Source organism: Marmota flaviventris, chromosome 12 (genome assembly GCF_047511675.1).
Source record: "Marmota flaviventris isolate mMarFla1 chromosome 12, mMarFla1.hap1, whole genome shotgun sequence".
Classification (NCBI taxonomy): Eukaryota; Metazoa; Chordata; class Mammalia; order Rodentia; family Sciuridae; genus Marmota; species Marmota flaviventris.
The window spans coordinates 76,103,177-76,127,679 of NC_092509.1; the positions used below are offsets into that span (position 1 = coordinate 76,103,177).

Sequence of the window (24,503 nt, forward strand, 5' to 3'; positions counted from 1 at the left end):
TTAGTGACAAAGGGATTAAAAGGCATGACTTTGGGCCAGATACAGTGACACACGTGGCTCAGGAGGCTGAGTCAGGAGGTTCACGAGTTCAAAGTCAGCCTTAGCAACTTAGTAAGACCCTGAGCAACTCAGTAAGGAGCCAGTCTCAAAATAAAATATAGAAAATGGCTGGGGATGTGGCTCAGTGATTAAGCACCCCTGGGTTCAATTTCTAGTACCAAAAAAGAAGAAAAAGAAGGTATGACCTTGGATCTTGGATAATACATACATCCATATACACATATTTTGTTGTTGTTGTTTGTTTGTTTGTTTGGCAGTACTGAGGGTTAAATCCAGGGCCTCACACATGCTAAGCAAGCACTCTACCACTGAGCTACATCCCCAGTCCCTTGGTAGTAACTTGGAAGCTTCTAACTCATCCCCAGGATCTTGGGAAATTCTGTGCTCCAGAGCCAGAACTAACCTAGAGGGAATGGACTACTTCCATTGAGAAGGAACGTCAGTAGGTGTCAGTGGGAAACAGATGAACACAGGTTGATTTTGGAGACCAGTGCGTTGCTGAAGCAAGTGAGCCAGATTCTGTTCCAAAAGATAAGAGCATGCTGCTGCCTGGGATCTCTAGAGTCAGAGATTGGGGGCAGAGTCCTCGTTTGGGGGCCCCTCTCTAATTGGATAGGACCCCAACAAAGCAAGGGGCTTCACCTGAACAAGAGAAATTAAAATCAGATAAAGGAAAACAGTAGCTGTTTAGGCACCATAGCATGTCTTCTGCCTGGGGACCCAAGGTCCCCAGGAAACCATTGCTGAGACAGGGAGCAATGGCGCATGGCAAGTCACAGAGCCACTTGCCTAGCCCACCAGAGCCCTGGCTGGTGGCATGGTCTCAGAAGGCTCCTCTGGGGAGTTGGGCAGCTGCCTCTGGCTCTCCTTTTGCCCAAGAGACATTTCCATGCAGAGAGGAAGAGAAGAGGGTAAAGAAGACAAGATGGGGTAGAGGAGAGGGACAGAGATGGGGACAGAGATGGCAGCTGAGCTTCCCAGATGTCCATGGGTGTATGTGAGTGGCGGGTGAGTCAGGAGGTGGCTACAACCCTGAAGCAAGGCCCCTGTGGCCTCCCAGGTAACCAAGTCTGAGTTCTGTCTATGAGCTCAGACACAGCAACGGCCCTGGGGGCCCAGTGGTCTGCTGTCCCCAATTACCAAGAGAACACATTTGGAAACCTCCCTCAGCAGGACCGGCCACACCCGCCTATGAGCCAGCAGACTCCCAGACATAAATAAACTAGGGTGCATGCCAATCTCTCAGGCTTCTTGGCTAGAGCCAAGAAGGGTGGCCCCTCGCTCTCCATCCTGTAAACAGGGGTGCTTATTTATGCTGGGGCAGAGAAGAAATCCAGTTGTTTAAATCTGGTAGGGAGTGTACGGGAAGGACAGGATGTCCAATCTGCTCTGGGTTAGGTGATGAGCTGTACTCTGCCCCTTTCCCCATCTGGAACCTAAAGATAACACCTCTGCCAGCCACAGGCAAACATCCAGTCAGGACAGCATCTCTCCACTCTTACCACATCCCTGCTCAGCAGCAGACACTCTCACCTGTGCCCTGCACCCTGTCTGCCCACAAAGCCAGGGCAGCAGGTCGGCCTGTTGGGAAAAGTCCTCCTGCCGCTGAGCTAAGGCTGTTCAGACACCCACCAGGCCCTGCCCCATACTGCTCCTCCTCAGCCACAGTGGACAGGAGGCCCAGTCAGGACCTGGCCATGACCCCAGCACTCTGTGCCATTCCCGTCTTGACACCCTCCCCTGGGTACATCCCGCACAAGCCCAGGGTGGGCAAGGCTGAGCGGGGACCGTGGGGACAGCTGGGGAGAGGTTCTAGACACAGAAGAGAAGGGAGAAGGGGACTATAAGCCCTCTGATTCCTCATTTTCCAGGAGCTGCTGTTCAGAACAAAAAGAAGACAAGAAAAAAAAATGGGGCGCCATGTCAGGGACTCCTCTGTTTTCTGAAAAGCCAAGTGGCCCAGCTCCAGCCAGCGGTCCCTCCTCCAGCCTCCTGGGCCTGTTTCCCAGAGGTTGGGGCAGCACATAGGGTAACAGAATGTCACCTGCACTCTCTACTCACTTGTAATGTCCCAGTGCACCAACAAATAACGACCCCCCCACTTTACATATTTAAGACAGAGAGTGTAGTTACCTTTTTCAGTGTCACACACATAGTGGAAAGCAGAATGGTGAGGCTGAAAGGACAATTTTTGTTTGTTTTTATAAGGAAACAATTGACAGCCCAACTTCAAAGGCAGCTAATGGGTCTGGAAGGAACAAATGATGGCCAAATGATCAGGACCAAGGCTGAGCTGCTTTTCTGGATGTGAGCCCCTTTCTGCCCTGTCACACCCTGCTCCCCTGGAGGCTCAAGGTCCCCTGCTTTTTCAGGGTGGGGGCTGGGACGAGCCTCTCAGGCGGGGCACTCTGCTCTGGCTGCCTCCGGGCTGGCTGGGTAACTCGACCCCTGACAGGGCGCCTCTGGTCCCAAAGCCAGCTGGTGAGCGCTGAACAATGGCAAGGGGTGTGGGGAGTGGGGGAGGCTTATGAATTAAAAATAGATGCTAGTAATCGCCAGGGAGTCTGCAGAGAGCATGTGGGCTGTGTTTACTAGAAAGAAGAATGCTTCCTATTCATGCCCGAGAGACCGCAGCTTCTCACACCAACCAATGGCCCCTGGGTCTGGGGGAGTCAGCAGACAAGGCTTCAGGGTTCACCCGATAGCTGGAAGGTCCCTTTCCCATGGGACATGAAAGCACCTCTCTCTTCTCAGGACCCCCAGGGCCATGCCCATGAAGAAGAAATAGCAACCAAGAGACAAAGTCATCCTCCTTGCTCCCTGGGGGTGTTGCATGAAATGGTCCCTGTCTATTTTAATGACTTCAGATCTCAGTTGGGTCTTGTGAACAGACTGGAAACACGGGATCTAGTCTCCTCTCTGCCAAGACCTAGCTGGCTTCCCTGAACATGCAGGCTCTCCTTTCCTCTAGGCCTCAGTCTATTCATCTGTAAAATGGGAGATAATACCACCTGCTCCGCCAACTTCACAGTATGTCATTAAGATTAGCCAAGCAAGATAGGGAACAAAGCTGAAAGTTCCAAAGAAGGATACAGAATAGTCACAGGAAAAAACATCCGACCCCCAGCCAGATCACCCAAGAGCCTCTGGGTGACAGCAAGAGCAGAGGCCTCCCTCCTCTCCAGGCATCTCAGAGACAGTGTAAAAGACCCAACAGGAGCCACGTGGTAAACCCCTTCAGCTGATGTGTCTGCCTCAGTTCAGAACCCCCCATTCCCTGTCGGCAAACATCAAAGTCACTTGCCAGGTTCCCAAGGTGCCCGCTGCTTGCCCACCCCCACACCCTCTGTCTTCTCAAGCAGCCAGGGACCTTCCTGGGAGCCCTAGATGACCGGAGGCTACAAAGCTCAAGTTTTCCCTCCTCTTCAATAGCTGCAGTACTGGAGACCCAGGCTTGACAGGATCTTTCTAATTTGGTTTTTAAAGGTGTATTCACTGACTCACCCTGGAGAGGTGGGCCGGGCTGCTGTGCACACAGCTCTTGCTCATTAAGGGCTGAGCAGCCTGGTTCACCTCCAGCTCTTGATTTCACCAGGCCACACTCCCACCAGGCCGACGCACCCAGAGCTCAGTCTTAGATGGCACCTCTCCCAGTGGAAGCGAGGCTTGCAAATGGTGCAGTCCCGTCGTTTTAAATACTATCTATATGCTGACAACTACCAAATTTATGCCTCAGCTTGGATCTCTCCCCGGGACTCCAGACTCGTTCAACTGACTGCTTATTTGGCATTTCCCCATGGACGGTTCATAGCCATTCCAAACTTAACATATCCAAAACCTAGCTCTGATTCTGCCCCCCACAAACCCCTCACCCAGAGCATCTGTTCCATTTTCCGTCTTCCTCTGTGACTGGGTTCATGGCAATTTCGTCTTTCCATCTGCTTGGCCTAAAACCTGCAAACCAGCCTTTCTGTCATGCCCTGTGTCCAATCCATCGGAAACCTTTGGGCTTGATCCCTGAAGCAAATCCAGAGTCCTGCCACTCCTCCCACTGTCCCTCCCCGCCCCTAACAACCACTTCCACTGTCACCTTGTCCCTGGAGTATACCTATGGCTTTCTAACTAGACGCCCTGCTCAGCCCTGTCACACTGTCACAGTCTATTCTCCACACAGCCTAATATGATTTTTTTAAAAATATTTTTTAAATTGTCGATGGATCTTTATTTTATTTATTCATTTATTTATACGTGGTGCTGAGAATTGAACCCAGTGCCTCACTCAGGCTAGGCAAGCGCTCTGCCACAACCCCAGCCCCTGAGTGATCTTTTTCAAGGTGTCATTCATGAATACCAAGCCTCCTAATGACTTCCCATCTCACTCAAAAAAAAAAAAAAAAATCCCAAGTCTTTTTCCTGGTCTACTGGGCCTCGTGCAATCCACAGTCCTCCCTGTTCCCTACCAGCCCTCAACCTTGACGGGCCTCTTTGAGGCTCTTCCACGTGCTCCACTTTGCTCACTGCACTCCAGTCAGAACATGTAAGCACGCTCCCAACTCAAGGCCTTTGCACTGACTGATCTGTCTCCCCGAATTGCCTTTCCCCAGAGATACACATGATACGCTCCCTCTCATTATCAGAGAAATTTTTTCTGACCCGCCTGTCAAAATAGCATGCCCACCCCCACCATCCTCTGCCACCTTATTCTGCTTTTTTATTTTGCTTCCTAGTAATAAATATATTATAGAGTCACTAGGTTATGTAGTTGTCGCCGCTCACTAGGATGCAAGCTCCTGAGAGCCGGGGCTTTGCCTCCAGTCACTGCAGTATCCCTAACGCCTCGAACAGTGCCTGGCACAAAGCAGATGGTGCTTAGGGGATATACACTGAATACAGGGCAAGCAGGGAGGTGCCTGGTGACAATGCACACTGTGGTGCTGAAGAAGGGAAAAGGACAGCTCTGACTCAGCGGCTGACCAGTGATGCTCTGCTACCGACAGATGAACCAAAATACGTGCAAAGTCCTTTTTTCCTCCCCCCCACCTTTTGTGCTGGGGATTGAACCCAGGGCCTTGCACATTTCTAGTCAGGCACCTCTGAGCTGCACCCCAGCCTCCAAAGTCCTTTTTTTTCTTGAAGAAATCTAGAACCAAGGTCATTTGTGAAATATATGATATGACTCAATAGTTGGTGTTCAGAGACTTCTAGAAAGTCCCCCACAAGAGAGATGAGGACCTCAAAGAACCAGCCCAGGTGGAACATGAGGAGGCTGCGCCACGTCACTGACTGTGGCTGCGGGCTGGCATGTGCAGGGGCAGCCTGGCATGGGGGAGAGAGCACTAGGTGTGGGGTCAGGAAACCCAGGTTCTAGCTCCAGCTCTGTCACTTCAGAGCTCTTGGGCAAGTCACCTCCCCTGTTTGGATCTATTTCCTACCTAAAAAATTTGGGCTATACCTGGCTTATCTAGCTCATAGGACCATTTAATGGATTCATGAAAAGACATCTGCAAAAGCACAGCCCGATTCGGAAAAGTGCAAAAAGCAAACCTGAGCTGCCGTTTGGTGCCAGGCACGCAGCGGGCACACGATGTTTACTGAGTGAATGAGCTTCCAAATGTTTTCAAAAGTGGAGAGGCCCAAGAACTAGAGGGACAGCCAGTGCGGCTATGAGGACAGTTGTAGATCATACATGAGGAGCTGAATATGCACTGGTGACAATCTGTGGCCTTATGCTAGAGAGTCCCTGAGAACCTTAATGCAAGAAAACCCACTGGGCCGGGCCTGTAATTCCAGTGGCTTGGGAGGCTGAGACAGGAGGATTGTGAGTTCAAAGCCAGCCTCAGCAACTTAGTGAGGCCCTGAACAACTCAATGAGACCCTGTCTCTAAAAAAAATATAAAAGGGCTGGAGATGTGGCTCAGTGGTTGAGCACCTCTGAGTTCAATCCCGGGTACCAAAAAAAAAAATAAAAGAAAAAAGACCAAAGAAAACCCACTGGGCCTCACATCCCCCAGTGCAGGACCATCCATCGTTTTTCCTCCTCTCCCTTCTTTGCACTCTGGCCATCTTTTCCACCAGGGATCCTCTGGACTCCTTCTTCCATGTCAGGCAAGCTTCCCATGGCCCATAGGCGGGCGCCTGGTCTATCAGTGGGCCCTCATTATGGCTCCACTTCCCCTGGGTCCTCTCTGACTGAGATGACTCTCTCCCAAGTTTCGTGCACTCTGCAAGCAGGACCAGCATTCCACTGTATTCGGCTGCCCTCCCCTTCACCCTTGTGGATTGGCCTGCCCTCCTGAGGTCCCTGCCATAGTTCTCTTTCCTGCTCTGCCCTCCTTTGCTTCCTCCCTCCTGGCCACTCCCCTACTCATCCTCCCCAAAGCAAAGTATTTGTTCCCCAGGCATCTTCTCTACCAAATGCTGTGACATTTGGGGGATTTCAATGTCATGGGACAGCCATGTGATGACCTAACCTCTCAGCTCTTGTCATGTCAAATTAAATATCTCTCCATTCATTCCTTGTCTGCCACTCTATAAATACACTTTGAGCCTTGTCTTCCCTACTTCCCAATCTTAAACCCCAATGGCATCTGTTTCTCTCCCTGTATCCCTCTCAATGCACCTGCTCTCCAACCCCCTCAAGCCCTCATCTCCTTTCCCCACATCATCAGTTCTTTCATCCCCATCTCCTCTGCCAGCCAAGATTTCATGTTCTAGGCCCCCCACTATTTTTTGGTACCAGGGATTGAACCCAGGGGCGCTCAAACCACTGAGCCACATCACCAGCCCTTTTAATTTTTTATTTAGAGTCAGGGTCTTGCTAAGTTGCTTAGGGCCTTGCTAAGTTGCTGAGGCTGATTTTGAACTTGCAATACTCCAGCCTCAGCCTCCCAAGCTGCTGGCATTGCAGACATGCACCACTGAGCCCAGCATGTTCCAGCCCTTTGAATGCTGTTCGACCCAAACCCCTAACTTCTCTGCCACTCTGACACCTTTCAGCATGATATCCCAGCAACACTTCAGCTCTGCTCCTACCCTCCAGCTGCTGAGAACCACTGGAGGAAAAACAAACCACAACCCCTGGAGTCTGAGAAAAAGCAGCCAGATGTGCAGATATAACCTGCAGACAGACGGCACTGAAAAAAAAAATGAGGAAGGGGCTTGGAGGAGGAAGCAGTCAGTGGCAGAAGAGGCGGGTCAGATCTGGTCACCTGTCCCTTCCATTTTAGCTCCATCTGTCCTTGGCCTTCTTCTCACTTGACACATACCCCTTCAAGGATCTCACCCACACCCAACCTCAGTGTGGATTTCGACTCCCAGGCTCTAGCCCCAGCCCAGACCATTGACCATACGGCCCATAGACTCTCTTCTTGGACAGCTCCCAAAGGCGCCTGCAACTCAACAAGTCCAAAGCTGAACTACCTTCCCCCAGAAATGGCTCCTGCTCCCGAGATTCCTCAACCAGAGAACGACTCCCTTTCTAAAGCTGTTCAGCTCCATCCCGGAGCATGGGCTACTCCTTCCCTTCCTTTGTTTTCCATTCCCACTTTCCCACCTAGCACTTTCCATTCTAACTCCTAAATGTCTTCTGAATTGGTCTCCTCCTTTTCATCCCTACTGCTGCAATCTAGACTGCAACAGCATCCAAAATGGGTTGACTCCAGTCCTGTCCCTGCTTCCCAATCTGCTGTCTAAACTAAGCCCCATAGGGACCTCCTCTCTCCAGTTTTCCAATAGCCTTGACCGCTTTACTCAACATGGTGAGATTTTGCTGTACACCCTGTGCCCTCCCAGTCCTGTTCCTGGCTAAATTGTATTCCTTCAAGATTCAGATCATTTTTTCCTCCAGAAAGTCTTGGCCAACTCTCATCCCTCTCACTTTTGGCTCTCCCCAGAAGCTCCCATAGTGTCCATCCCGCTACTCTGTTCACCCATCACTCACACATCTGTCTCTCCCCTAGACAGTGAGAAGCAGGGGGACAGCAATGCCAGCTGGTTCATTCTGATAGCACATCATTAGTATTCCATAAATATATGTTACATGAATATATAAATTCATGAAGTGCAAGGCCAGCTCTTTGCCAAACAACGCTTCATGGATTTCTTCTCCATCTCCTTTGATTGGCAATAATTATAAAAATGAGCTGTGTGCAGTGATGCATGCCTTACTCCCAGTGGCTTGGGAGGATGAAGCAGGAGGATCTGGAGTTCAAAGCCAGCTTCAGCAACTTAGCAAGGCCCTGAGCAACTTAATGAGGCCCTGTCTCTAAATAAAATATAAAAAGGGGCTGGGGAGTGGCTCAGTGGTTAAGTGTCCTTGGCTTCATCCCTGGTACACCTCCCCCTACCAAAAATTATATATATATATATATATATATATATATATATATATATATATATATATATATATATATATATGATATCATGCCAGGTCCTATTTCAAGTATTTTACATATATTAACTCATTTAACCCTCCAAAACCTATACTCTCATTATCTCCATTTTTTATTGGTGAAACTGAGGTACAAAGAAGTGATAAATACTGCTAAGAAAGTGGCAGAACCAAGCTTTGCTCTCCTCTGTGCTTTTTTTTTTTTGGTGGGGGCACTTGGATTGAACTCAGAGGCACTGGACCACTGAGCCACATCCCCAGCCCTATTTTGTTTTATTTAGAGACAGGGTCTCATTGAGTTGCTTAGCGCCTTGCTTTTGCTGGGGCTCACTTTGAACTAGTGATCCTCCTTCCTCGGTCTCCCAAACCACTGGGATTACAGGTGTGCAGCAATGCACCCAATCGCTCCTCTGTTTTGTTTCTTAAATAACTTCATTTTTCTTTTTTTAAAATGTGATTCTGAGTATCAAACCCAGTGCCTCACACATGCAAGGCAAGCCCTCTACCACTGAGCCACAACCCCAGCCCGCCTCTGAGCTTTTAACTACAGCAATCACTGCCTCTTGATAGCATGTTTAAGGAAAATAAAACAAAATTAATATCAGCCTGGGCAAAATATCATTCTGAAAACAAATCCCCAAAGAACGAAAATTAGCCACTTGGAGAATCCTCTCTTCCTTTTGGCCATACCTGTGACTCCTGCAACCAAGGCAGATAACTGCACGCATGGCAGCCTGCATGAGTACCACTAGGCATGGCCCCATCTGGCTCCCCCAGGTCCCAAGGCCACTCAGCAGGTGGCTCTTGTCCCTAAGTCGCACCCTGAGGTGCTCCTCTTGCCCCACCTCACCTTGTCCCCAATGCCCTCGGCTTCCTCGGCCAGGAGGTACACATTGCTGCCATCGGCCAGCAGCAGGGCCGTGTCGGTGGTGGAGGAGGAGCGGGGACGGCACTGGTGCTGGTGCAGGATGGCGGCCAGGCTGCTGTCCTGGGGGGCCTTGCGCAGCAGGTGGGGGCTACCCCGCTGGGGCTCCAGGGAGCTGCTCTTGGTGCGCCGGCTGCTGCCCCCGCCGCTGCTGCCCCCTCCGCTGCTGTGCAGGCTGGCACCGCGCTTGATGGAGGGCCGCGAGCGGATCTGCTGCAGCACGCGGTTGAAGGCGGTGGGCCGCGCGGGCAGGTCGTGCAGGGACATGGCGTAGGAGACGCGGTGCATCTCTGGGGAGCGCTCCTTCTCGTCCGGGGAGTCATGGTCAGACAGGCCCTGCTGCGGCGGCTGCTGCTGGGAATCCTGAGACGCCTGATGCTCCCTCTCCCGCGACCGGCGGCGGCTGTGGAACAAGTGCTTCAGTCCGTGGCCAAACATGGAGCCCTCGGAGAGCTGCTGGATTTTCTTAAGGGGAAAGAGATGAAGAAGCCTGGTGAGTGGAAAGCTCCTGAATGCCTATTCGGTGGGCGATGAAGGTGGAGGCTCTGGCCTTGGAAGACCCGCGTATCTCCTACAGCGGCTGCCTAAAAAGTCACCTGCACAAAGTTGCAATCCTGAACCACTTTTTTCATTCCCAAAGAAATAGCCCCACAGGATAGGTTCAGGGTTTCTATGAATGATGCTCTAGGGCTGCATTCTGAGGTTTATGGGTACACACAAGTAGCACTTGGCTCCAGCGTTGTATTCCTCCAGGCCAATCTCCCCCCAACCCCAGTGCCTCCCTCCTTCCAAGTTAGACCCTGCTTCAAGTGCAGGAGGCTCTTTCAGACCACCAAGCATCCATTTCCAAAGATGTCTCATTGTGACACTCCTTGGAAAAATCAGAGTCATATAAGCAGGTTATACTGCTGTAGCAGGCAGAGCTAACTGTCCACCCAATATCTATTTCCCTTTCTTTCTTACCAGCTAAACTTCAAGGCCTTACTGTGCCTCACTAAAACCCTCTGCTTCATCTGACTTCCTTGCAGCTGGCACAGTTTGGGCCAATGAAAAGCAGAGTGAAGTTTCCTGGAAACACTTCCGCTTTCCTGATAAAGGCACTGGCCCTTCCTACTTTGTCCTATCTGGAATGTGGGGGGTAATATCTGGGGATGCAGCAATCATATTGCAACCACAAAGTGACACAGTTAGTGATGAAGGTTAATACACAAACGGTGAAGCCCAAAAGATGGATCTGGGGACTTGGTGGCCTGTGGAGCCACCAAACCGGTCATGAATGCCTACCCTGAAATTCTTGTTATATGAAATAAACAAACCTACCTTTTCCTACATGCCTTTAGCTCCAGTTTCTGCTATATTGGCCAATTTAATTCCTGATGTAGTTGGCAATGAAATAAACTTTACTTCTAGAGCCTATCATATAGCGTAGTCAGTAATGTGAGCAATTCTTCAGTATACACATAGGAACCTGCTAGACAAATAAATGAGGGTTTTTCCTGTAGACTGGAGGAAAGCAAAGATGCCCTGGCGTCCAGTGCTGCCCTGGAGTCCAGTGCTGCCCTGGCTCGGCCCTCCCTTCTAGCGCTGCTGCTGAGATTCCCCAGCTGCCCCTCAGGCCGCACTGCTGGGAGACAGGCCACTGGATGGACTTCAGGGTGGGTGCAGCAGCTGTGGTATAATTCCAGACAGCTGTTCTATCCAGGATTGGCCTATCTGGCCAGGCCAGGCCAAGCCCTCTGCAAAAGCTTCAGAGCTTCGGGAAGAAGAGTGAGACTCAGGAGATGAGGTGAGACCCCACACTCTTAACTCCTAAGAGGGAACCCCAGAACCAGCCATGTGGGCTTACTAAGTCAGAGTAGGTTTTCACCTTGGAGGAACTACCATCATCTCAAGGCCACGATCCTTCATAAAAAATTCCAAAAAAATTACATAAATTAGATTTCCTTTATTCTTTTCTTCTCCCCTTATCCCCACTCCCAGAAACAAACACAGAGAGCAGAAAACTTAGACGATGCAGAAATCAAGAAAAAAGTCATTTTATGCTGAGCAAGATGATACACACCTGTAATCCCAGCTACTAGGGAGGCTGAGGCAGGAAGATCACACATTTGAGGACAGCCTTAGCAATTTAACGAGAACCTGTCTCAAAATAAAAAACAGAAAGGGCTGGGGATGTGGCTCAAGTAGGTCAATCCCCAGTACTACAAAAGAAAAAAAAAATCCTCTGTTTTCTGATTTAGCTAAAGCTGATTTTACTCTTTCATTACTTTACACCTTAGTGCTGAGTTTGTGGAACTAGCACACCTACTTCTCATGCAAATAACTGGGTCCGGTTTTCATTTTTCTTCTCATTGCATCTCCCTGCAATCTTCAAAGTGGGTGAGGCCCTGATATCACCATTTCACAGGCCAGCTACGCCCTTCCCACCTCACCATGAGCTGAGGGTCTGCTGTGTCCCAGGTACCTTTTCTCCAGCATGATGTTATTTGATTTCCCCAGATGCCAATAAAAGCAACAATCTGCAGCATTTCCACTTACAGATGGAAACATTATTACTTCTCGAGGACCTCTGTTTGGGGGCAGTCCTGGAGATGGAAGGTGGCATGGTACCAGGACTCCCATAGGAGTCACCATCGCCTCACAGCCAGCCTGAATCTGCTCTGGGCAGAACCGTGGCACCCAAGGTAGAGTGGACGGTGGAGCACACACTGCCAGGAGCTCGGATGGGCCAGATCCTGTGCTGTCCAGACCGGGGCAAGCTAGCGCACCACCCTGGTTCTTAGGCCCACGCTGATGCAAGGCCGCCCTCCAGGCATCCCGGATGGGGCCAGCTGGCTCTGGCCTTTGCCCAGTTGCTTCTGCCAAATGGTCACATTACATATTACAAACTGTCTTTCTAGCATTTCATTGCAGATCCCTTTCTCCTGTCCTCATTCCAAAACTGGTTTCTCCAACACCGAGGCTGCTGTGCTCTCTCCCTCAGGGAGAGCATTTCCCCTCACAAGCAAGGCCCCCAGGCACATCCTTTCCCTCACCTTGGGAATCTGGTGGAGGTCCCAGGGAGAAATGCTGGGGCCATCCCTGTCTGCCATTTGCCTTCGACCCTATAATCCTTGGCCAATTTATTTTTAAAACAAATTATCAGAGTCAGGTGTGGTGGTGCACACTTGTAATCCCAACAGCTTGGGAGGCTGATGCAGGAGGATCGCGAGTTCAAAGTCAGCCTCAGCAACTTATTGAGGTCCTAAGCAACTCAGTGAGACCCTGTCTCTAAATAACACAAAAAAAAGTCTGGGGAGGGGCTGGGGTTATGGCTGAGTGGAAGAGCACTTGCCTAGCATGTGTGAGGCACTGGGTTCAATTCTCAGCACCACATATTAAATAAAATAAAGGTCCATTCAACTACTAAAAAATATATTTATATATATATATATTTTAAAAGGCTGGGGATGTGGCTCAGTGGTTAAGCACCCCGGGTTCAATCTCAGGTACCAAAAAAATAAAATACAATAAAAAATAAATAAATTATCAGTTGGGCATGGTGGCGCACACCTGTAATCCCAGTGACTTGGGAGGCTGAGGCAGGAGGATCACGAGTTCAAAGCCAGCCTCAGCAAAAGTGAGGCTCTAAGCAACTCAGTGAGGCCCTGTCTCTAAATAAAAATACAAAATATAGGGCTGGGGATGTAGCTCAGTAGTCGAGTGCCCCTGAGTTCAATCCCCAGTACCCCCCAAATAAAAATAAAATAAATTATCAAAAGTGTTTTCCAACTTGTGCTGCCCTTCTAGCCTGACACTGACCTCATCTCAGGAGCTGGAAATGTTACAGACCATGGTAATGAGACCTCCATGAAAAACAGCTCCCCTTAAGAGAGCAAAAACTCTGAGGGAGGAACCAGACAGTCAGCCCCTCCTGCCCTCCAAAAGGGCAGATGGGCTCCAGGGACCCAACTCATAGCTTATCAGCTATTATGAACGAGGTGTGTGGCTTACTTATCCACACTTGACCTTATCAGCTTCAGACACCAAGTGCATCATTAGGATGTTATCGCCAGGACTCTCCAAGGACAAACAACACAAAGGATAAAACTACTTGAGTCACCAAAACAGCAAATTCCCAGGATCCTTAACGTTTTATTTGCCATGTATGTTCTCTTCCATTTCCTGTCTGTGTTCTCTCTCTTTAGATACTAGTGATTGAACCCAAGAATGCTCCATCATTGAGCTTCATCCCCCGCCCTTTTTTTTTTTTTTTAAATTTTGAGACAGTCTCACTAAATTGCTGAAGTTAGCCTCAAACTCCTGCCTCAGCCTCCCTAGTACCTGGAGTTATAGGCGTGCACCACTGAGCCCAGTTCTATATGTTCTCTTAACAACTGCAGCAAATCATTTTATCACAGGATAAAGATGTTTATACAGGACACGACATCAATATGGGAGATGGAACACTTGGTGTCAGGGATGACTGGCTGACTATCCCTCCCTCAAGATTTAATTTCTCATCCAGGTAAAGAAAAACACCTTTTAAAATGCAACCAATGTCAATATCATACTAAGCAAAGTAAGCCAATCCCCCAAAACCAAAAGACGAATGTTCTCTCTGATAAGTGGATGCTGACCCATAATGGGGGCGGGGCATGAGGAGATGGAGGAACTCTGATTGGGCAAAGGGGAGGGAGGAAGGGGGGTATGGGGGGTAAGAAGATGGTGGAATGAGATGAACATCATTACCCTGTATGTATGACAGCACGTGTGGTGAAACTCTATGTCATTACAACCAGAGAATGAAAAGTTGTGCTCCATTTGTGTACAATGAATAAAATGCATTCTGCTCTCATGTATAACTAATTAGAACACATAAAAAAAGTTTTTTAAAAAAGGCACCCAATGCCAACTTAGATTCCTAAACTCTAACCCACCACCCTTTCACACAAATGCAACTCTCTCCTTGAGAGAAAATAAAAGCTCTTTCCTTTGTCCAGAGAGCCAGTGTGACTCCCTCTTGGTCAGTGCTGCATCTCCCTTCAGCTCAAACAAGAAATCTCAATAAAGAGTTGCGTTCCCTGGGGGTTGAGGGTGTGGCTCAGTGGTAGAGCACTTGCCTAGCATGTGTGAGGCACTGGGATCGATTCTCAGCACCATATATAAATAATTAAAATGAAGGCCCAATGATACCTAAAAAAATATTAAAGAAAAAAAATAGTGTGTTCCCACTGGGCTCATTGGCACACACCTGTAATCCCAGTGGTTCCAGAGGCTGAGGATCTTGAGTTCAAAGCCAGCCTCAGCCAAAGTGAGACACTAAGCAACTCAGGGAGACTCTGTCTCTAAATAAAATACAAAACAGGACTGGGGATGTGGCTCAGTGGTTCAATCCCAGTACCAAAAAAAAAAAGAGTTGTCTTCTGGTAGTAAGGTAGTTGAGCCTTAATCGGATCCTTCTGATGGAGAGTACAAGAACCCTCCAAGCTGATAACACTGTCAGTGTCTCCATTTTGCAAGCAAAGAAACTGAGGCACAACGCAGCTGAGCAGTTCATCCAAACCACACTGATGAGTCCCCAACTTTTAATTTAGCTTTATTGGCCCCACATACTGACTGCAAGGCAAAACCAGATATAGTGTTTGCATGAACAGTGTCCAAGGCAGGGTCCACACCGAATGAAAACGCCTGGGTCAGAAGGCTCTACATCCCTGAATTGTACTTGTGGACACATTATAGGACCTGGACGAGACCTTCAACCACGAGGGCTTCAGCTTCCCCCACCTCAGCTATTCAAGCCAGGGGTGATGACCAGGTGACCACAGGACTCTTGCTCCAGCAGCACTGAGGACTCATATTAAGGTCCACAGAAGGCAAGAGGGAAAAGAACAACAACAACAAAAAGTCAAAGAACGTTATGGGGGGGAAGGTCCCCCGTGTTCAAGGTGTGAGGCAAGAACAGCAGGGTGACACACGCACGGGCTGGGCTGCCTCTACACGTGGGTGTCAGGGAGGAGATGGTTAAGGAGTTTTGACATAATACGGTAAGTGTTTAAAAAAAAAAGAAAGAAAAAAAGAAAAAGCTCAGCACATACACATAACCAGCCACAAGTTTCAAAAGTGAGGAAAACCATGGTGACTAGCTTGAGGGAACTTAGCCGCCAACGCAGCAGAAAGCACCACCTGCTCTGACTAACAGGTTCCAGCTACTAAATGTCACTTGCTTTTCCACACTGACTTTTGCTTTTCTCCAGCTGCCAAAAAACCATTTTGGTGGCCAACGAAGCCATGCATTAGGAAAAGAGCTGAGCTGTCGAGTTAGAAGTGGAACACAAACAGAGCTCTCACCAGCCGTGGGAAGGGAGCAAGAAGAGTGTCCCCAGCAGGGAGCCAGAAAGGGGCGCTTCCCAGGATGGGCTGTGGACACCTGGGAGGACAGTGAGGGAAGTGCACTGTCTCCTCCCTGCAACTGTCTTTGGGTGGCATCGTCCCCTCAGGAGGAACGGGTGGACTAGATCGTTTCGGAGAGATCCTTCCAGAGAAGCCTGTGGTTTCTGAACAGTTAGGCTTCATCCGTTTTCCTCCCTGGGTGTGGGTCCCTAAAGGGGAAGTTTGCTCCAAATTCTGCAAACACAGCTTCACAAAGCCCAAAGGAAAATGCCTGGAGGTACAATGACTTTGGCACCATCTGGTTAAAAATGGGCATAAGCAGTTTCCAATTTGCTCTCAACAAATCCCAGAAAAGCTGAAAGGATCTTAGAAAGTCACACTAACCTACAGATAATTATCCTGCCTGGCAGATGACTGCGTGGCCCTTCCTCCCACCTAGATCTGAAGCTCCCTCTTCCCCACCAAAGGTATGGCTGCCAGGGTTTGGCGGGGTGACTGGGTCACCCTGAGCCTTTGCAAGCCTAGGTCGCCAACGTTCCCTCTATTTATAGGGTCTCTATGGAAACAGGGCCAGCATTACAGAGCTAATCATGTAAAAACCCACAGAGTTCTACTGTCAGGATCCAGAGTGGATTCTGAAAGTCTCCAGTTGCCCTTGAGAAGCTCTGGGTGGGCAGCCTAGGGTGGGGGGGTGTGCAGGACAGGAACCACTGGTGACCAAGGTGATGAAGGAGAGGGAGCAGCTGCCTGGCTCAGGCTTGTTTGGGGTTTCTATTAGAATCACAGCAATGAGAGATTTTTGAAATCATTTTCTCTTCCCCAGCATCACAGTTGACATTAAAAAGTGGATCTCAACTCAAGGACAAATGATTTCTCATCCCAAACTGATTTTCATTCCCTGTTCTATTATTGCTTAGAGAGGTCTGCCTGGAGCTCATGCAAGCCAAGAAAGGTCACCCCAGCCACAGGGACTTTGGATGGAATTGATTCAACATACACCAACATACCATAGTAGATTTTTTTTTTTTTTTTTGGTAGCAGGGATTGAACCCCGGGGCACTTAACTACTGAGCCACATCCCCAGCCCTTTTTAATATTTTATTTAGAGACAGGGTCTCACTGAGATGCTTGAGGCTTCACTAAATTGCTGAGGCTGGCTTTGAACTCTTGATCCTCCTGCCTCAGCCTCCCGAGCCACTGGGATTATAGGTGTGCGCCACAGCGCCCAGCCCTGTAGTAGATTTTTATTAGTTACCGCCACGGTGCACCCTCTCTGCCTCTTCCAGTCCTCCTTGTCCTTTGCCATCTCCCGCTCCATAAAGCCTTCTGTGATCACACCAGTCTGCTTCCATCATCCTCTGCTCTGAACTCCTGCATGCTCTTTATCTGCGCCACCTATTTTGAAATTAATCGTGCGCCCGCTATGTGACATGGCTTCCAGGGCTCTTTCCAACCTGATCCAACTTCTCACCTACTGATGGATAGAATCCTTGATGAGAATTCCAGGGAGTGGAGGTCAGGGGCTTAGTGTCTACATCTCTGTGTCCCTTTGCATTGTAAAGACCTCAATGCAAACATGGTGACTGCTATTTAACTATTTGTTCCAAGTCCACAAAACCATTTTTAAATCTTAAGCAAATACCTTTTCCATAGACTTGGTTTTTTCCCCCAAATTAAGAATGTCCAGTCAAGCAGCGTTTTTTTTTTAATATATTTTTTGTTGTTGTTGTAGATGGACACAATATCTTTATTTATTTATTTTTGTGTGGTGCTAAGGATCGAACCCAGTGCCTCACACATGTGAGGCAAGTCCTCTATCACTGAGCTACAACCCTAGCCCATGGCAGCTTTTTCTTGTGTCTAACTGAGATCCCTCCTGCTGTCGCTTGCACCCTTGACTCAGACTATCATCCTTGTGTCAAGATTGAGCTGGCTTGGGGGGAGATGAATATAGACCAAACGGTCAGAATGTGTTCACTGCCTTCACAAAGAGTTCGGTGGACTTGCACCCTTAACACACAGGGTGTTCATCCTTCAGTGAACTTGGCTAGAATAAGGAAGCCTTTAGTGGTTTGGTTTGAAGAGTCAAATATTATTTTTCTAACATAATCACAAAACATACCTGCTATTCTCTCCCCCAACAGTTCTGTTCTAACTCCTTAACATGGACAGTGACTTCAGTGTTTGGCTGACAAAGGTGGACATTGTCCAGCCATGGCCTCGTTCCAAAAATGCACCATCCTAGTCCCCGGGGATTTCCAAGGGAGATGCCATTGCTCAGAGGAAAATTGAGAGTTGAGCTGAGTTCTGAGTTGGCTCAAAGACTACCAGGGACCAACTGCCTGAGTTTCCCCAGCCCCTGACACCTGGGGCTTTCTTCTAAGCCCCCAATCCGGGTCCTATCAGATGTTTCAAGTCCTTCTTGAGGGATACATTCTTGCTAATGGGGTTGGCAGCTGAGACTCAAAAAAGCAGCACATTCTGTAAACACTGATCTGCAACTAGGGCAGCTGGGAATGAATCTAGAACCCAACATGTGGCAGGAGAACAGAGAGCTTCGCTTGCCACATGCGTTCCCATCAGTCACCAGTTCCTCCAGAGCCCACCTAAGAGCTGCTCTGAATATCACAGAAGGCTGGAGGGGACAGCGTGGGGCAATCCTGGGCCTCAGGGCCCTCTGCCCACCTCACAGCAGGTGCAAGAAGGGGGGCACTGGCCACCTTCACATTCCCCACTACCCTCTGCTGTTCCTAACTATTTCAAGAGCTGAGGGGACAGAGCAATGGACCCACAAAGGGGCCATTGGCACTTGTCATCTCACTTCCTCCAGTTAGAAAGCCCTTCTCTTCATATTTGGTAATTAATGTTTTGCCCTTTCTTTAATGGCTTGCTCTAAACCCACCTCCCCCTCTCTACCTTTCCTGATTAAACCTATATTTCTGATTCACAGCCTGATGCTTGAAGCACCCTTAAACTAAGGCGACTTTTTCCTGCAAGTATTTTATCCTGTTTGGCCTGGGAGTTCACCTGGAGACAAAGGCAGTGCCCATTGCAAAAGAACATCTTTCCCACTTCCTTGTTTTTAGATTTACTGAATTCCACCCATGAAATCTACCCCAGGGGTCCAGCTGCCACAGGACTGCAGGAATTTTCAAAACTGAACCTGTCACTTGCAAAGCTGAACTAGGAGCCTCAATTGCAGCAAGGTCGGACAGACCCCACCATCTGGGGACTCCGGGAACCCCAGGACACACATGCCTTTATCCCACCCATATTCCTATGCAGTAGCTTGTCTTCCTTCTCATTAAAAAAAAGGGGGGGGGGCTGGGATTGTAGCTCAGCAGTCTAACGCTTGCCTAGTATGTGTGAGGCCCTGGGTTCCATCCTCAGCGCCACATAAAAATAAATAAATAAAATAAAGGTATTGTCTTCAACTACAACTAAAAAATAAATATTAAAAAAAAGGAGGAGGGGAGAAACTGAGACCCACAAACTTTAACAAAGCACTGGGCTTTAAAAAAAAAAAGTAAAGCAAACAACAACAACAGAAAAAAAAAAAAAAAGAAAGAAAGAAACAAAGAAAAACAAGCAGTGGCTTCTTGGGGACATCAATGCTCTTTTTCTTGACTTGAACAATGAGCAGATGAGGTGTCTGTTCTGCTTTTGTCACTTAAACTGCACATCTGTTTTCAGGCACTTTTATATGCATGTCCTACTTCACTATTTTAAACAGTGCCTTGGGCTGGAGGTAAAGCGCAGGGATGAGCAATTGCCCGGAGCCCTGGGTTCTATCCCCAGCCTGGCTAAAATTAATAAACAAGTAAAAGACAGGAAAATGAAAATAGAACTGTGCTTTTTCTGCTGAAGGTGTCCAATAAGTTTTGACAGAACCAAGCCTTCTCCAGTGAGCTCTTCACAGGCGCATTGAAAGAACTTGGGCTGGTCATGGGGCTGAGCACCTGTGGTCACCAGCGAAGGTTGGGCCAGCAGGGAGAGAAGCTGCCTCTTCCCCACAGCTATTTGGCTTCTAACTGTTTTTCCTGCTCTTTCTCAGCAGGCAGGAAGACCAGAGTAGCACATACATGAATAGAAGAACAGGAGCTGGAACTCGATCAGTCTTGAGTCAAAGGGGAACAATGGGATTTCCAGCACCCTTTTGTCCTCAGGGAAAGACATTAATACTGCTCAGAAATTCCCAGGGAAATTATTCCTGGGGCTTTTGTGAGGGAAAAGAGAACCTCAGGAGAATCCAGGAAGGCCCATAGCCAGCACCCCCTGACCCTTCCTTTCAGGAAAGGCTCAATTCCTCTGGGTAGGGAGAAGTGAGGAGAGCAATGTCCTCCCCTGACTTCAGCCTTCTCCAGTCTCTCAGGACAGAACCAGCACATCCTTATGCTCAGTCACTCATCCCAGGCCTCGATATCTCTACATGCTGGGTTTTTTGTTGTTGTTTGCTTTTGATACTGGGGATCGAATCCAGAGGTGCTCTACCACTGCCCTACATCCCCAGCCCTTTTTTTGTTTTGTTTTGATTTTTGAGACAGGCTTTCACAAAGTTGCCCCAGTTGGCCTCAAACTTGTGATCCTCCTGCTTCAGCCTCCAGAATACTGGGGATTACAGGTGTACACCACCTCACCCAGCTACAAGTTGTATTTTTAACAGGATCTCTTTCTGCAGGGTTCCCCTAAATTCTTCTCTACTCCCATTCTCACTGGAGCTGGGTCTCCTCGATGGAGAATTTTGCTGTGCTTTTGATCAGCACACTCTGTGGCCAGATATCGCAGCATCTGCTCCCAACCAGCAGGGAATCTGGTGGCAGCAAAGGACTGGATAACGAGAATAAGTGAGTGGAGATATCAGCTCAAAGGGTTTAACAGGACTCCAACCAAGTAGCTGGGGAGTATGACTGATGTGTTAGGCTCCCAGTCTGCTAAGACTACCCCCAAGGACACACAAGGTTTTGAGTGGTAGAGACAGCTCCCAAAGTATTTACAAGCTTTGGGGACAGGGGGACAAAATGCCCATTTTCAGGTTATTTTCCTGTTATAGTTACAGTTTTAAGATTGTCATTTAATCACAGATCCCAGACATCATAGAAGAAATCTACAGGCTGGGGGTGTGGCTCAGTGGCTTGCTTAGCATGGAGGAAGCCCTGGGTTCCATCCCCAGCACTACAGGGGAAAAAAAAAAAAAAAGAAATGTACAGTGCACAGTTCAAAACTCTACAGTGCTAAGGACCAGAGGGAGACCAAAGGTCTATGATACCTTTCGTTAGTGAAGTGTCAGTCACATCTCTTTGGCAAAGACTAAAATTCTCTCTTCTTCCTCTCCTACCATGGAGATATTTTAGACATAGGCTCTTATGATTATTTGTCCCTTTTTCAAGATGATTTTCTCCAATGCACTTAATCTATTCCGAGCCTCAGGTTGTCATAAGAAAACAGAAGCAAGATTAAGGGACTAAAAGTTCCTATTTCATACAAAGTTCAAATTTAAAACAAAAGCAAACTAGAACTGCTGATGAGCCTCAACCAAACACAGGTGCAGGGCGGGGGGTATTAAAAATGAAACTTGCCCCTTTTGGGCACCAATATCTCATCCAGAACAAGTCAGCTTCTACCCAGTTCCAGAGCCAATGGTGGAATTTTTCCATCACTAGAAAACTGTTAGCCATAGAAAACAACTTTTCCATAACTGAAAAACAAGTTTGGACATGTGAGCATATTTCTACTCCCTTCCCTCAGAAAAGTTGAGTGATCCGCCTGAGATCACACAACCAATCAAATTATGGTGGCCCTCAAATTTTGGTTGGGAAGCCTCCTTCCTATAGTAAACATGCTATGCTGAATCAGACAGAGATAAACAGGAAAAGGCTCCTGTGTTTCCCCTGCTCCCACGAGCAGGCGGCAGCTCAGCTCATATTGTGGGTTTTTTTTTTTTTTTGGAAGGGGGTCCTCTTCTCATACCTGATCTCAATTCTGGTTCAGGGCAGTTTAGTAGTTTCAGTAGTTAATATCAAGTACAGAATTGTTGTATCTGCCCCTAACCAGAAGGAGGGTGAGAAAGAAAGAAAGGAAAGGAAAGAAAGAAAGAAAGAAAAAAGGGACGATAAAGGACGGTAGGAAGGAGTGAGGTTAAGGCAGCCTGTTGACAGAGAAAGATGCTGCAGCCCCCACACTGAGGCCAGCCCCTCTCCTCAAGAAGGCATCAGGGGGACAGAATGGAGAGTGGGGGTGTCTCCAAGGTTGCCTCTCATGGACTCACAGTAAGGGTCCCATCTGGGCCAGTGCAGCTCCTCTGACTTGCCTCCTCCCCCCTATGGCATCGAGGGGACCCCTTTCCTTTCACCATCTCACATAAAACAGGAAACACCTCCTGATCACACAAGGTAGACTCGGAGGTGACAGCTGGGACAGACACCAAGGACTTGGGCAAGCTTCATGCACAAAGCCTATCCAGCAGAGCCCATCTTCAGACCCCAGGCTAGCCACAGACCTCTGAAAAGGGCAGCGGCAGAACCAGAGGTCCCATGGGAATAACTACCACAAATTTTTAAAAGGACACACAATGAGGAGCTAGCTGTCCCCCTCCCCAAGGAATAGAGGAACACAGTCAACAAACATACCCAGGTAAAAGCAGACACTCACCTGTGCTCTGACTTCCTGACTCCAAGCTGCTCAGGCCAAATGAGGAATGTCATTGGCTTATTCTGGTGAGTTCCTTAGTGCCCGCTGCCATAGGATACAGGCTTTATTTACCTAATGGGAGTCCTTTCCGCTCCCCTAGCCCAGACCCTGCACCGTCTCTGGAGAAAATCCCCTGAGGCATCAATCTCCAAGGCATCTAAGTTCCTTCCTGGGGCTGACATCCCGCTCAGCTCCTTCCTGAACTGGCTGGAAGAGCCTAAGCCCACGGTTTCTGTGGCGGCTCCAGCAAAGGTACATTATTTATCTCTGCTGCTGTTTTAATTGATAAAGAGATATATTCAATACAGCTCGCCAATTGTCTAGACAACCTCAGGCTGGAAAATAAACAGCTCCATGTGAAGGGCTCTTGTAGATTCTGGTTCTAGCTGCCGGCTCAGCGTGTTTGCAACTTGAACCCAACCAGGCCCCAACCAGCCCCAGCACTGCTCCGCCACCTGTCAGTTCTCCACCCTGGGGGTTGGTTCGGCAGGCAGGGATCTCCAAGCGCTCGCTTAACCTCTGGCTCCACCTAACGGCAAGAAATCCACATCCCCCTTTCACAGATGGACAAACTGAGCTTCTCCCTGGAAAGGTGCTCAAAAATTCCCAAGGAGCAACTGGCAAAAGAGACTAAGGGTCACCTACTTGGCCTCCCACCCAGCAATCTTCTTCCCTTGCCATCCTACAGGAGAAAAGTGATATCAAGTTTTTGGATAGCATCTTGAATTCCTCCAGCCCTTTGTCTGCGAATAGCACTTCACACACGTTATTCAAGCAATCTCAGATGGGTGAGTCACTAGAACGTCTGCTGAATAAAAGGGAACAAACACATAGGCCTGAAATGGAGCTGACAGACTGAGGCTCAAATGGTACCTAATGTCCCCTCTAGGATTCTAGCCGAACATCCACTCATCCTCGTTGACCTTTGCCTGGCTTCCCCATCACTTTTGTACAGTTAAAGCACTTCGGGATGGGGTGGGGAAAGCTACGTCGCGGGCTGGGCTTGCCAAGGGATGGTCTGCGCTCACCTTTAAATCAGGAGGCTTAGTTCGGGGACCCGGGTTGGGTGCCGCCGCCGCAGCGCCCGCATCTGAAGTTGGCCAGCCAGCGGAGTTAGCACCCGTGGCCTCCCCAGGCCGGAGTTCCGCGCCTGGCAGGTGGCAAGCTGCATCTTCCAGCCCAGCTCCATCCTCCTCACCCTGTTGTTGCTGCAGCTCGTCCGATTTGCACCTCTTCATGGTGTATGTGGGTCGGCAAGGGGAACCTGTCCTTCCAGCGCGCCGTCTTGGGGGAGACCGCACCCCCTCTTATATTCAGAAATGAAGACCTGGGGTCTAAATTATGGAGGGGAGTCAGCAGATCGCGATTTTTTTGAATTTAGAAAAAAAAAATTTTTAAGGAGGATGAGGGAGGGGCGAGGAGGGGGAGCCTTGGAAGAGTTCATTCCGACCTGGGGAACGAAGGCAGGTCACAGTCCAAGCTGGGCAGCAGGAGTCCTTGGGCAGTCATTGCAGGGGAAGAGGAAGGCAGTCCCCGACCCCCAAACTTTCTGCTTCAGGGCATGGGCAGGGCGCAGGGGATCCGGGCGGCACAGCGCATCCCTCACCATTGGCGGGGTTGCTGGGCGAGGCAGGGCACGGGGCAGCCGGCGGGGCAGGTCCTCGTTGGCCTCCCCCTGCGCCGGCTGCGGCCCCCGGCCCTGCCGCTGGCCCTCGCCCCGCATGGGCCGGCCGCGGAGCCCGCAGCGCGCCCGGCCTCCTCCCCTGCCCGCGCGCCCCGCTCCCCGCCGCCTTGCAGCCTGCTGCAAAGCCGCGGCCGCGGCCAGAGCCCGCCGCGAGCGCGCAACCTACCCCGCCCTGCGGCCTCCGCCCGCGAGCTGGAAGGCGAGGCGAGGAGCGAGTGACAACCGCATCCGGCCAATGGGAAGGCCTGAGGGCTGAGGGGGCGTCGCGCGGCCACGTTTTTGGGGTTGGTTGCACCGTGCGATCCCCCAAGAGAGGTCTGGAGGGCGACGTGCTGCTGCGTTTTAGCATTGCGGAGAGCCGGCTGCCGGGTAGGGGCGGGGGCTGC

The 24,503-nt window shown here is 49.5% G+C and overlaps 1 protein-coding gene across 2 annotated transcripts in view; it reads right to left on the minus strand.

Moving 5' to 3' along the window:
* Tmcc2 (transmembrane and coiled-coil domain family 2) overlaps positions 1-24,123 on the minus strand; it is a 42,917-nt gene extending 18,794 nt beyond the window's left edge. The window contains exons 1-3 of one of the 2 annotated variants that reach the window (XM_027934619.2): positions 23,884-24,123; positions 23,462-23,767; positions 9,300-9,839 (exon numbers count right to left, since the gene is read on the minus strand). In XM_027934619.2, coding sequence (XP_027790420.1) covers positions 9,300-9,839; positions 23,462-23,671 — 750 coding nt within the window. In that variant the 5' untranslated portion in view covers positions 23,672-23,767; positions 23,884-24,123. Of the gene's footprint in view, positions 1-9,299; positions 9,840-22,394; positions 22,517-23,461; positions 23,768-23,883 lie in introns of those variants that run through there. The other variant, XM_027934620.3, reaches the window with a different exon arrangement.
* Between the last annotated feature and the right edge of the window lie 380 nt (positions 24,124-24,503).